The following is a 14,072-nucleotide window of genomic DNA, read 5'->3' on the forward strand; positions in this document are numbered from 1 at the left end:
CTAATGAAATGTATCTCTACATATTTCTTTCTTACCTTCCTCCTCTTGTTTATCTGTGTACCTTTCTCCCTCTCTTTCTCTCCTTTAACCCTTTCTCTGTTTCTCTTCATAACCACATCCTTTCTGTCTCTGTGTCTCTAAGATGGCTGTCAGCCCTTTTATCATCATCTGCTTCCTATCGCTGACTGGCTATGGCTCATCCCACCCTTCTCCTCCTCCTCGAGGGTGCAGTGAGAATGTGGAACCTCCGTACAGAGTGCTGTGTGACCTGGAGTCGGTTTGGGGTGTTGTTCTGGAGGCAGTGGCCTGTAGTGGCGGCCTCACCTCTGTGGTCCTCTCTGTGCTCCTGCTGGTCAAACTTCGCTCCATTTCTGACCCCGCCAGGCGCTCCGGCCTGGGGCCTCTGCTCCTGCTCCTGGGCACACTCCTCGGGCTTTTCACCATCTCTCTGGCCTTCCTGGTGGGGAAGAACCAGGCACTCTGTGTGGTCCGCAGGGCCTTTTGGGGGCCCCTCTTTGCCCTCTGCTTCTCCAGCTTGCTAGTCCAGGGGGTGAGGCTCAGGAGGCTGGTGGCTGGCAAGTCGAGCCCATCGGGCAGCTCCCTGGCAGCGCTGGGTCTGGCCTTGGCCTTGGTTCAGGGGATCATTTCTGCCGAATGGGTCCTGCTGACAGTCGTTAGGGAAGGTCACCCAGCCTGCGAATATCCACCTTTAGACTTTGCTCTGACATGCAGCTACACCCTGGGGCTACTTCTCATAGCCATGGGGCTTTCCCTGGGGGTGGTGCTCTGTGGAGGAGAGTTCGGGGCAGAGGGAGCGGGTGAGGAAGATAGAGAAGAAGAGAGTGAAAAACGGAGATGGAAGTGTAACGCTGTCTGGCTCTTCCTGTCCTGTCTGGCATCAGCATTGCTATGGGTGGCCTGGCTGGGGTTTTATCTTTACGGCAGCCAGGCACTGAGGGTTAAAGGGAAAGGGGAAAGATTGGGAGGAGGAGGAAAGAAGGATGTAAAGGTGTTGGACGAGCCTGCGCTAGCGGTGGCCCTGGTCATTCAGGGCTGGATTCTGCTGCTGTTCCACGCTATTCCAGAGGCGCACCTGTGTCTCCGTAAACCTCCACAATCCAACACGCAAGATTTCTTTGACACCAGTCAGACGTCCCCTCCTCCACATTTCGGAGATGAGCTCCCTGCACACTCTCACCGGCCCTTCCCAGAAAACCAGGCCTTTGCTCTGGAGGAGCACAGTGCAAGTAAGCTTATGTAACGTGTTTGTGTGTGTGTGTGTGTGTGTCACTGTGCATGTTCGTGTTTGTATAAAAAGAACCTGTTTTTTATTTTATTAAAAACCAACCTGGGTCAAGTTCTAGTTTGAAATGGAACTTGTGAGGTCATACTTTCTTACATGGGAGTTCAAGCAAAAAACAAGCTTGGCATTTAAGTGTTTTTCAGTAAGTCATGAGGGTACTGTTGCTAGGCAACTGACAACAAAAATGGACATTGCCTTGATCCTTTTCAAAAATGGTGGATGACTTTGTGATTTCTGTATTCAATGTCATGCTTAGGAATGAAAAAAAGAGTGGACAACAAAAGTAACCTCTATGGTCTCTGACATTTTTAAATGGCTGTCATGAATTTGGCTCAGGTCAGCTTGAATTCATGTAATTTACAATGTTTTCTTAATGAGAAATAAGTGTTTATAATATGTATCCACACAAATCCCAAATCACCCCTGCAGCATCATCCACTTCACCACTGTCCATCCCTACATTCTGTATGTTACAGCCATATTTCTGCCAGCCTGCTATGTCACAAGTTGAACATATTAAAACTGATGAAAGAACGAGATTTTGACCTGAAAACAGCTCCTAAAGCTAAGCTACATAATCACAAACTGATTCACTACGATAAGGAACAAAGTAGTACAGGGGCTAACAAAGGCTAAAGCTGACTTTTTCCTGAACATAATTGGTGACGTGGTAATGCTAAATTAATCTGGGAGCAGATTAAGATACTGACAGGACAAGATCACAGAGTAGGAAGGCAAATGGAACTTGAAATCAATGGAAACCTTTCAAGGGACCCAGTCGAAATTTCTGAAGCTCTCAACCATTATTTTATTGATTCAGTGGCCACCATTGCACAGAGTTTCTCTGTGAGTCAAACAAATACTACTCCATCAGAGGCTGCAGCTTTGCAGCCACTCTCCCTGTCACTGGACATTGCAGGACTACCCTTTCACATAAGAGATATTCTTGAGGCAGATATGCAAAGAATAATCAATTCTCTTAAAAAATCAAAAGCAAAGGATGTGTATGATATGGATACTGCCATGCTTAAAGATCTAAAGACATCATTAGTCTCTCCCCTCACAAAAATATTAAACTGGTCCTTCTCCCAGGGAGTCTTCCTGAGTGCTTAGAAGACGACTATCGTAACACCAGCAACACCAATTTTTAAATCTGGCAACCCTCTTAACAGCCCTGTTGCTTGACTTACATTGCTGCTACTGTTATCCTGTCGCTCATATCTGTCCTTGCTTATGTCTGTTTTTGCAAAGCTGTTCTGTAATTTAAGCTGTTCTGTAATTGTTTGTTGTTGCTTTGTTGAACCATAATTTGCTCGGCTTTTATTGCTGCCCAGTTCTGTGTTCTGCTGTTACTGTAACCTGCCTTACATCATGATTATTGTTTTAAACTTGTTTCTTGATTTTAGGCTGACTTTAGGCTGCCAACTTCACACCTGGCCAGGGACTACGGATGAAAACTAGCCTCTTGGCTCATTCTGGCATTTTTACAGTAATGTTTGTTAATATGCATTGTCCCTGAGAGAAAAATTGAATAAATAAAATAAAAACTTCAGTTTAACCAAAATTACATGAAATATTTATATGAAATTTTCATCTGGAATCTCCTTTGAAATCATCCATTGCACTCCAGATCAATATCTGGTGTATGACTACCATACATGAGTGCCATGTAGGTTTGTTTACAGCAAAGTGTGGCTCACTTTTAGCTACTGTACACAATCCAAAATCCAATCAAACCCCTTGAAACACTTGATTATCCAACAGAATTCTCTACAGGGAGATGCGAGATGTATGAGTCATTTTAATGTGATTGTTCTCCATATTTGAAGCCAAATACACTGACAAAAGGCTAAACCACGAGGAATTAGGATAAACAGAGGAAGGATTTACTTTGTGGTTGAAAGGATGAGATTAAGACTTTTGTGCTAATGGGCAGTGTTGTGTTGGCAGTGTTTTAAACTGAAGTCTCTGCAGTAGAGCTTGTGAATGATGTGTTATTATAGGAAAAATGGCCAGAAATAAGACCCAGGTTGACAAAAACAAAAACAAAAAAGGCCCAATGCCTATTATGACCTGCTATAAGTGATAGCATCCTACATGAACACACAATTTTCTAACAGTTTTGTTGGTGTCACATATTCCTGTGCACAAATCAGGATGTAGGAATATTTGAATCAAAAGACTGTTGGCAGGTTGCTTGCTTATGTTGCTTAATAGCAAGTGAGTTTTTGAGAGTTAAACATCTATTAACTTATACCTAAAGATGTTTTCAAAACCTTAACTCTGACTGTTTCTGTTTTTTTGATGAATATTATATATATAATGTTGTGTCTTCTGGCAAATCAAAGTCAATTAATAAGAAATAAAACACACCCTGGTTTAATCTTTACACTCAGAATATTTGCAGTGTCAGCCGACTGGTGTGACCGTTTATAGCTTATAGTGGCTGTTAGCTAACTTCAATTCACTTGCTTTATTGCAAAAGTAAAACAAGGAATAAACACTCCATATCTCACCAAGAGACATGCTGTTACCTGCTTCCTGCTCCTATTTTCATATGTCTTTGGTCAGGGCGTCTAATAATTATGTTTTTAAATCAACTGACAAAAAATAATAGGATTAATTATTAGGAAACAAAGGGAAATTCAATGTCTTGTTATCCTGTAATAGCATCCAGTGGCTGCTTTTAAGGAAAAGTTATATAGTTAATTGGAGCAAATATAATACAGAAGATGTAACACTTGTTTGTGTGACTGACAACTGTAACTATTGTGTGTGATTTACTTTGCTTGGTCTGTCAGCTCTCCGAAGTGGAACATACCACAGCAGCCATGGGAGTATGCGTCCTGGCATTGCCTTCAGAGGTCACGTCTACCAACCAACTGAAATGGCTCTAGTCATGAATGGTGGCACAGTAAGTATGGCGGAAATACACACTCTGTGTATTTCACTCTCTCTCAATCACTAAATAACTAGACTATTATAGTTATTTGCTACTTGTTTGTCTCTCTCTTGTAGATGCCCACAGCCCCAGTTAACTACACTGGACGACGATTATGGTAAAGTGGGACAAAACTTGAGGAGGATATACACCGGTGTCACATGTGTGATAGAAGAATTTCCTTTTGCCTAAGAAGGAGAAAGAGATATCAAAGACATAACATATCACACTGGATGGATTGGTGGGAGCAAAATAAGTTTAATGTATTTGTGTTTCTGCATACATGTATGAATTTTAAATACAAACCGCAATAGTATTTTTGCTGAGATTGTCTCATTTGCCTCTTTATGACCAGACTGAACATGAAACGACAAGAGATGGAGGTGAGAGTGAAGCAGCTTCCACAGTTTAGGATACAGTGCATTACTTTGATCAGCTCAGATCAGCATATAGTGTTGTGTGTAATATGTGAATATGCTGAGAAGAAGTGTTCAAGGAGCACTAATGTTGTTAGATATGAGGTATATATACATAGCCTATGAAGATCAAAAACCACTGTCCATTGTGATACTGAAGGAAAGTAACTGAAATAGCTGCTGTTGGACCATAAGAGAGTAAAGATTAAAGCAGGATTTGAATGTAGGAAAGAAAACACTTTGTCTGTCTGAGCAGCTCTAAACCACTGCTGTTACCTTCTGATGTTTATTCGCTTCATAAAACCTCACTGTCCTTCTCTTTCTGGTTGGTTTCAAGCTCCAACTCAGATAAAAACCTTGAGGATGTTTATGTAAATTGCCTGTTCAGCTGGGAAGATGAAAAATACCCCTCAGTGTTTTTCTCACCACATCTATCCATTAACAGTGCTACTGGATAATATCCATGTTACATTTAACAGAGCTTGTCCAGGCTTGCTGATGGATTACTGTATCAGATTATTTAAAAAGTGAACGAGGAGTCTACAACTCACGGGTGACTAGTTTTTAAGCATATCATAAAAAGCCATTTAATACTGCAATACGGTGCAGTATAGGGTATTTATTGTTGGAGGTTGTGATTTTGCACTTTATCAGCGCTAATCATGTCTGGGCATTGTGATATTTGAGATCTATGATCATTTCAGATGCATGTAAAAGTTAAAAGGTAATGTATTTTGTCAAGCTTAATGTATTTTCAGTGTTTTCTAGAATTTTGATATACACATTGAAGAAAATGACCGGTTTTATTGTTGAGTGGAAATATCAGCTGACAAAACAATCTCACCACTTTTAAGCCACATGGATGAGAGGTCATTAAAGTGCTCAGAAAAATGGTATTTTTAACATCTATAATTTAGGAAAACTGTGTGTGCTGAGGAAGAGCATGTGATATGACTGAAAGCTCCAAAACAGCTACTAAATAGACTGTTTTGTCATCCAGTTTTCACTTTTGTTCTCCAAATTTGGACTCAATAAGGCTATGATCATTAAATACTGTACACTTTGTTGAAGATGTATGGCAACATAGCCTTGTATTCTGACATTCAGGATCCCTTTAAATTTTAAATTCCATCGAATATGGAGAAAGCATTCAGCCATCCATCACTGTGAATCAAACCCATGCATACTGTTTACACTAATGACATTACAAAGTTTGGCTCCAAGTCTAGATTGATGTGTAGTTGGCAGTGGCTGTTCAAATGCATCAGCGGCAACACTGAATTCAACCAGGAACAATTTATCCAAGTAAAATACAATTCAAAGAGCTGTGAACATGTTCATGCTGTGACCATTTCTTCTTGCTATCTAACTAATTAACTAAATTGTCATCAACTTTGCTTTTGTGTACAGGTGTGTGCTCTAATATTGTATAATAAAAATATGATTGCAAGATTTTTATGTAATAACCTTATATAACAGAGTTTTACTCAAGTAAATAATCCAAATGTGAAAATGCACTGGTATTTTCCTTTTACGATGCTCCTCTGATGATAGCACTGTCACTGTTTTATGGCAGCGTAACATGAATGTCTGTAATGTGATTTGCACAAAGTGACTAATACATCAGTGCACTTTTTCTGTTAAATATTGTCTGGTTGTGAACTGATTTTTCTTCAGCCTCTTGTCCTTTTTGGCACACCAGTGAAGCCACTTTACTGTAGGGATGTGTCACTTTATAGAGACAGAGGATACATAATCTACACCTTCAGCAGGGGGAATATGTACGATGGCCTAGAGAGCTCAATGCATTGCAAAAAAAAAAAAAAAAATGCAAGCAGATAGAAAAAAAACAAGTGAATGAAGAAAATATATTTTCACCACTTTGACAACACAGAAGTAGCAAATAAATATAATTTGAAACCCCCTGCAAATGCAGAAATGCTGCAAGTCATATACAACGAAGGAACTATGTTACAACACAAAAGAGGTTTCCAGCGGCCACTATAAAAACTGATAAATGTGTGCTTTCTGTAAAGATTATTCTTAAAACAGGTCCACATATAAAACAAACGCTCCAATCATTCACCTCCTCTCTCCTTAAAGGGTCATTTCATCATATGAAAACTCTGAGGACCTGAGTGAATACACTGTGTTAAAAAATGCATTTTTAAGTGTAGACAATATTTCACAAAATTAGTTTGAGTATTGCTCCTACCATAAAAAGAACGTGTTTTACACTTGTCATATTTCATTATTGCCGGTCATCACAGCAAAGCAAGTTTATGGATTATTGAGGAGCTAAGTGAAGACATGCATGAGGTCTCATCTCTGTGTGATGTGTTGAATCATGAGCCAGTTTATGATCTCATCCATGCATTCAGCTCTAGTCATCACAAAAGGCAAGGGAGCAGCTGTTCTAAAATTTCTCACTGCATGTGGGAGTGTTTTAAAAGTAGCCTTTGCTTTATATAAGCTATGGACCCTTAAATTCATGGCCTGTTCGAAGCTGTAGGTGGAGATTGGGACTGCAGCCCTAGGAAGCTGTAGTTTGAGGCTGCGAATGATTTCCTTTAGTACTGAGGCAAAGAATGAGGCCTGTGTGTGCTTGAAAGTAGTTTGTGTGACATGCTGTCCAACCATGTACAAAGGTAAAAGTGTTGTTCAGAACGGCAACACTTGAAGGGCGAGACACAATAGTTGTCCAGTGGTGCATACTTTCAGCCCCCTCTTGAAGGCATTTATGGTGTTTCTCTGATTTGTACACTACATATCAGAAGTGACAGAAATAGGTGTGTAAAAAGAAAGTTTGAGAGATTAGTCCAAACCCTGCCTACATTCTTACCTCCACACACCCGGCCAATCATTGAGTGATGTGGACATGTTTGTCAGATTGTTGGTTTTAGAAACTTACAGAACTTGTTGGACAGCCCTAAAGGTGTAAAGCTGTTGGGGAGGGGGTTTCAGATGCTGTGATGATCCGTGAGTTACTTCAGTTGAAGCATACTGACAACTGGACACTGCAGTTTGCTGCAAGAGGCCCCAGGTAGCAAAATTAACCAGGGTTTAAGATATACTTAATTTAACACCTGGTTTGACTTTCCTGTTTGTGTAACCTTTTATCCTGTTGATTTTCTGTTGTTTTCAGTTATTTAAAGTCATCCTCCAGTCAAAAACCTGTTTTTCTTCTTGTTCCTAGAGTTGACTGTTTGAGCATCACTGTGCAGAATGATGTACGTGCAGTTTGACACTAGAAGACTGTTTTCACATTCATCTGTTGAAAATGGAAAGTTTCTCTGTACTTACTGAAAATAGATTTTTAGGGATGGGCCTACAAGCAGGATTTGTGACATCACAACTAGTTTGGAAGTCAATCCTGGTCTGACATTAACTTATGACACGATTATGACAAAAACATTTAAATGATTTAATATTCTTTAATAGTTAAAACCAAACAAAATCAAAATAAGACCAATGACATATGTACCATTCATGTCGTGTCAGAATAATCGGAAAAAAATAGTTCCCAACCGGCAAAATTCATGAGCGCCCCCCTAATTCGGGAAAGTTGGTGAAAATTTTGCTACACGACTTGTCGAAAGTTGATGTCATTTTCTGCATTCACGTGCTCCTCAGATGGTCCCATTTCCCGAGTTGGAAAGTCGTTTTTCCAACTTCAGTGTGTTTATCAGCTTTTAAGTCGTAAAGTGGAAACAACACGGACACTACAAAGATTTTTATGTAATAATTATTAGATTATTTTGTCCCAGACTTGTTGCTGAACCAGTACATTCCCTGAAACCACTAAAATATTGCTATGAAATATGCGAATTAGTAAAAAGTTTCTTGCTATCAACCATTTACTTTCGTCCGCCATGTTTGTGCATATATGACGTCAAATTTGTGGCATTTGTGTGCCAATATTGTCGCCGACTTTCTCAGATGTTGCTCTGATTTAAGGGTGCGCTCACGTAAATTTCCCCAGTCAGGAACTTTTCGATTATTCTGACACCACATGAATGTACACAATATACGCAGAAACATGGCGGACAAAACTAAAGTATGGATGATGGTTAAAAAAACCTTTTTATTAATTTATGTACTGCATATAAATTTTTTGCTCGCATGTATTTTGTAATATGGTATTAGGTTGTAACCGTTAGTTGCTGACCACGTAGATTGAGCTAGATTAGTTAAAAAAAAAGTTGATCCGTTTCCTTTGCTCTTCGTTGTCACGCAAAAACTGGAAATAGATATCAGTGTGTTGAATAAACACTCTGAACAATAAAAAGAATACATCTTCTTTGTAGCGTCAATGTTGTTTCCACATTACCCACTTCCCAACTCGGGAAATGGGACCATCCGATTAGCAAGTGAATATAGCATTGGTTGTTAGGGACGCCTGGCTCGTTGCTAACCGGAACGAGACAAACTACTTCCAGGTTAAGAAAGTAAACGCACATCCACGTGAATTATCAGAGAGTAAAAAGTAAGTAAGCCGCTCGTAAAATTAATATTTTATTATACACTATGCAACTATAATATAATAGTCGCACAGGCTGACCGATTAGTTTGTTTCTGCAGCGGTTTAACCTTTAGCTGTCATGTAGCTGCTGTAAGCTAAGTTAGCTGTAGCATGGTTCATACCAAGAGTGGTCCTATGAATAAACTCAGCTCACTCTGCCTGCAAGGTTTTTTTTTATCTTGCTGTGGTTCTGAATTTGTTACATATGCCGTTGAAGATGAAGTTGAAGCATGCATGTTATGAAAAGCCCAGATGTAGCTGGAGGCTGTTGTTTAATGTCAATCTGTTAAGTTGGCTCACTTATCAACAGCGGGGCTGAAAGCATTAGAGCTGCAACTCATGGTTATTTTCCTTATAGATTATTTTGCTGATTACGTTCTCAATTATCGATTGACGCTAATCATTCTATCTTTTAAGGTCAGAAAATAGTAAATAATGGCAATCACAATTTACCAAAGCATGAGGTGAGGTGAAGTCACCTACAGTATTTGCTTGTTTTTTTCTAAACAGTCCAAAGCCCCAACATAATTAGATCTATCATCAGACAAGACAAAGACAAGCAACACATCAGTACAGTTGAGAAGCTGGAATGAGGGGAATGTTTGGCTTTTCTGCTTGAAAGGTTATTTAAATGGTTAATTGATAATCAAAATAATTGGTTAGCATGTTCATTTGCATCTGCAGAGCACTCTGTTCATTTCATGTTTCAGACGGATTCAGATGAGGAAGTGATCTTTGTTTCTGAAAAGTCTGCACCTAAATCCAGTGAGATTACCATTGATCAGGTACTGACACGCAACATCAAATATCCCACTTTTAATCATGATTTGAAATGGAATAATTTGCGTTAACCCATTCATGTTGCAAGAGAGATTAATTGTCGAGGATTGACACATTAGATTTGGGAAAAACGTAACATCCTGGTGCATACAGGTTGTATGGTGTGACAATGTACTAAACTTTAAACATAATACAAGTAGACGCACAAAGCCAGAGAATTACACGAATGTACAACTTCTTAAATAAAAGAGTAATTGGTGTTACTGCATCAAGCGGGTTTGCATCATTTTCATATGTTTTGATTTGATTCTGCTCTCTTCCTGCAGGCGAAGCGACTGGCCCTGCAAAGAGAGATTGATCAGGAGTCCCAGCCCAAGCAGTCAGCCAAAACGCTGGTTAGTATTTACTGCTCTGTTAGTCACAGTCATGCACATATATTCTACATTCCCGGTTCTGTAATTTCATCTCAGGGAAAGCGATTAACTTCTAGTAATTGTATTTCTCTCACCAGAAAAGCCAGAGGTCTGTTGCTGTGGAGCGGTCAGAAGGAAAAGTGAAAATGAAGATGGAGGATGAGAAGAATGAGAATCCTGTAAAGAAAGAGAAGAAACAAAAGACACGACAAGCCTCTCTAGCTAAAAACAAAAACTGCACTGTTGATGACGGGAGCTTAGCAGAAGTGAAAAAAGAAAAGAAGAAAGGCAAAAGAGTTGAGGCAGTGGTTAACGAAGAGGAGTCTTGGGATGGAGGTGGTGAACAGGAAAAGAAGAAGAAGAAAAAGAAGAAGGAGAAAGTAATCACTGACTCTTTAAATGATGCCAATGGTTCTGATGTCATGGATGGAAATGACGGAGTGGTCAGCAAAAAGAAGACAAAAAAGAAAAAGCTGGCTGAGAATGAGAATGGACAGGACTCGGTACAAGAAAACGGTGAGGAAAAGAGTCAGAAGAAGGATAAAAAAGTACAGAATAAGGCTTCACAAATTCAACCAGAAAATATAAAAATAGAGGAAGAGGAGGAGAATGTGCCAAAGAAGGTAAAGAAAGAAAAAAATAAGATGGTAGTTGCGAGCACAGAGGAGACTGAGGAGCACATTAAAGAAAGGAAAAAGAAGAAAAACAAAACTGCTGAAGAAGTTGAAATAAATGTAACGAAAAAGAAAACTAAAGTAGCTGAGAACGGAGTGAAGTTAGAAACACCAGAGGGAGACGTGGATGAGGTTGAGGAGGTGAAAGTGAAAAAGAAGAAAAAGAAAGAAGTCAAAACCGAACATAAAGCTGCAACTAAAGAAGATGAAAGTGAAGTAGAAACACAGGAAATCAAAGACAACAAAAAGAAGAAAAGATCAGCATCAGACAAAGATAAGCCTGAAGCTGCAATTAAGGAGGAAATGGAAGAGAGAGACAAGAGAAAAGACAAATCCACAAAGAGTGAGGTTATCATAGAGGAAGGGAAGTCAAAGAAAAAAGGAAAAAAAGAGAAGAGAAAAAATGCTGTGGAGGTCAGCGGAGAAGAGGAGACAGAGCCAAAGAAGAAGAAGAAGAAGAGGAAAAAGGCTGACTTAAACGGAGAAGAACCATTAATTCTCAAATGTGAAGAAGTTGAGGAGGAGGGACAGATCAGTGAAACTCTTGTGACGGCGGCCGGTGACACAAGCAAGAAAAACAAAAGGAAGAAGAGCTCACCTCAGGAGGAAACGCAGGTAGAGGATGTGTGTTTTGAAACCGGCGCAAAAAAGAAGAAGAAGAAGAAGATCAAAGAAGAGGTGGAAGACCAACATGTGAGTGTGTGATGTCAGAGCTTAATGACACTGAGCTTGGATTTTGTTTTTTTTAATTTGTAGCACGGTTAGTAAAACTTTTATCGGGTTTCTTTGTGTTTCAGGAGTCGCCCCAAGTGGATGTGGTCTTCCTGTCAGAGAAGACTGGAAACACTGATGAGACGACCATCAACCAGGTAAACACGTCTCTCACTGATATTTCACCTCATGAGTCATCATAAATACATTTTAAAATCATCTTGTTTCTTTAATCTGCTTAAGCTAAACGTCTCCTGGCTGTCAGTTTCATATTTAATGAACAGACATGAGAGTGGTGTCGATTAAGTAAGTTGTTTTATGCAATGATGCTTAATGAAGTGTATTGTTGTGGTTTGGCACAGGAGAGAAGACAGGCTTTACAAAAGGAGATTGACAAAGCTTCTCAACCTCAAAAACCAGCTAAACCTTCGGTCAGTATCAACCCCTGTCCTGGAAAGAAAATATAACAGTGGAATCTATCTTTGGCTTTTTGCATTTACAGGGACATATCATGCTTTTTGTGAATTTCTGTTATTTTTATACTGTTATGATGTATGATGCATATTTCGGATTGGATTCGAACTTGAATGGATGTATTTGAGTGATTTCCATTTCGAGTAAAGAACAAGAAAAAGAAGTGAAATCCTACTACTACTGTTTGTTTACGTAGCCTCTAGAACCATCAGAAGTCTGTAGAGTGGCAGCTTCTGGAAACTAACCAATCAGAACAGAGTGGGCTTAAAGAGACGGGAGCTAAATCCACCTGTTTCAGATGGAGGCTGAACTGAAGGGCTGCTTAAGGGTCCAGTATAAGATAAATAAGGAGTTTTTTTTAAACTGTAAATTATGCAAAAATATTCTAGCAGAGGCCCAGTATTTAAATATAGACCTGGAAATGCATGATATGTCACCTTTTAAAGGGTTACCTAAGTGTTTTAGTATTGCACTGAAATTGCGGGAAATGGGAGAGCTGGGTAAGAATGCATTTTCCATACATTACATTTTCCATAATGCAACTTAATAGCATCTTACACCAGACCCTCCCTTCCTGATAAATGCTTGTGTCATTTAAAGTCCACACTGGCAGTTTGTAATGTAGGCTTTCAGTTATAAATATACAGTCTACAAGCCTGAGCTGAGATAATGATGATCTCATCAGGAATATTTTCTCAGACTTTTTCTGTTTTCACAGGCTGATCAGATAAACTGAGACCTACGTGTCTGAATCCACTTTAATGCTCTTAGTTACTGACATTTGTCCACAAAATCTCTGTTCTTCAGGGTTTCGGCCAGTGGAGCACGGCCCAGTTTGAAAGCTCTGAACAGCAGCAGAAGTTCCTCAGGTTGATGGGCGGCTTCAAAAAGAGTTTCCAGCCGGCTGCGACGAGCACCGGAGGAGCAAATATGGCAATGGGGAAAGATGGACAGCAGCAGTTACAGCAAAAGCTTTTGGGAGAGTTTGAACGCGCCCAGTCGCGCAGAATGGACTTCAATAACAGGGGGGCGGGACTCGGTTTCACTGCACCGTCCAATAAGAAGTTCGCCATCGACATCAATGCATGTCGATCAGTCCGCTTTGACGATTGATCAAAGTGTGTGTGGTCATCTTGAACAGATGTGTGTGTGTGTATGGTTTTTATTTTTTATGTGTAACGTGTTTTAGCTGCAGAGTTGCGCGCTGTCATGTTTGCTCAGTTCCACTGAAGAATCAACCTCTTACAGATTACTATGAAGACCTGTATGTAAATAAATATCAGACAATGAACACAACACAAAATGCCCTTTGTACATACTGTAAATGAAACATATTGTTTAACAGACTGTTAATGAACCAGACTGTTTTTATGAGAATCAGTTTATCATAGGAGTTCATGTGTTAACATTGTAATGGCCTGACAGTGTTGTTTTCCTCATTTCAGTTTTATTCTGTTAAAGTGTTGCAGACAAAAACATTTTGAGCGAGTTCATTGTTTATATTCATTCTCATGATGGTAACAAGTGACTACAAGCATCGTGTGCAGTGTTACATACCATGCTGATTTGACCCGTATCTCGACTGCACATTAGAATATTTTTCACAAGAGGAATTAGAGTAAGAGTGTTCATTAAGGTGTGGAGAGAAAAAAAAAAAAGCTTGCTGCGTCTTTGTGTTTGAGGAGCAAAGTGAGTCTGATGTTCAGTCACAGCACAGCCATTGAACCACAGATTTTTCCTGCCAGTTAAATAGATACTTTAAGTGGAGGTGTGTATGTGTCAAATACCGAATAAAAGTTTTAGTTACAAATCACCATTCCTCACCTTAAGTTTCATTA

General features: G+C 39.6%; 2 protein-coding genes across 2 annotated transcripts; both read left to right on the plus strand.

Annotated features, from left to right (window-relative positions):
- The first annotated feature begins 103 nt into the window (after window positions 1-103).
- Window positions 104-5,006, plus strand: gprc5bb (G protein-coupled receptor, class C, group 5, member Bb). Its single transcript, XM_042394232.1, has 3 exons — window positions 104-1,247; window positions 4,105-4,217; window positions 4,322-5,006. Exons 1-3 carry the CDS (start codon window positions 143-145, stop codon window positions 4,364-4,366), a joined length of 1,263 nt encoding a protein of 420 aa, XP_042250166.1. The 5' UTR covers window positions 104-142; the 3' UTR covers window positions 4,367-5,006.
- A 4,034-nt stretch (window positions 5,007-9,040) lies between these two features.
- On the plus strand, window positions 9,041-14,047 carry knop1 (lysine-rich nucleolar protein 1). The gene is made up of 7 exons (XM_042391623.1): window positions 9,041-9,146; window positions 9,867-9,967; window positions 10,289-10,357; window positions 10,474-11,742; window positions 11,847-11,918; window positions 12,123-12,191; window positions 13,042-14,047. Exons 2-7 carry the CDS (start codon window positions 9,884-9,886, stop codon window positions 13,345-13,347), a joined length of 1,869 nt encoding a protein of 622 aa, XP_042247557.1. The 5' UTR covers window positions 9,041-9,146; window positions 9,867-9,883; the 3' UTR covers window positions 13,348-14,047.
- The last annotated feature ends 25 nt before the right edge of the window (window positions 14,048-14,072 follow it).

This window comes from Thunnus maccoyii, chromosome 2 (genome assembly GCF_910596095.1).
Source record: "Thunnus maccoyii chromosome 2, fThuMac1.1, whole genome shotgun sequence".
Lineage (NCBI taxonomy): Eukaryota > Metazoa > Chordata > Actinopteri > Scombriformes > Scombridae > Thunnus > Thunnus maccoyii.

Excerpts from the sequence above, each read along its gene's own strand:
- gprc5bb (XM_042394232.1), top strand. The coding sequence starts at position 143 with ATGGCTGTCAGCCCTTTTATCATCATCTGCTTCCTATCGCTGACTGGC. Across the intron at positions 1,248-4,104 it reads TCTGGAGGAGCACAGTGCAA|CTCTCCGAAGTGGAACATAC; the intron begins GTAAGCTTATGT and ends TTGGTCTGTCAG. Across the intron at positions 4,218-4,321 it reads TAGTCATGAATGGTGGCACA|ATGCCCACAGCCCCAGTTAA; the intron begins GTAAGTATGGCG and ends TCTCTCTTGTAG.
- knop1 (XM_042391623.1), top strand. The coding sequence starts at position 9,884 with ATGTTTCAGACGGATTCAGATGAGGAAGTGATCTTTGTTTCTGAAAAG. Across the intron at positions 11,743-11,846 it reads AAGAGGTGGAAGACCAACAT|GAGTCGCCCCAAGTGGATGT; the intron begins GTGAGTGTGTGA and ends TTTGTGTTTCAG. Across the intron at positions 11,919-12,122 it reads ATGAGACGACCATCAACCAG|GAGAGAAGACAGGCTTTACA; the intron begins GTAAACACGTCT and ends GGTTTGGCACAG.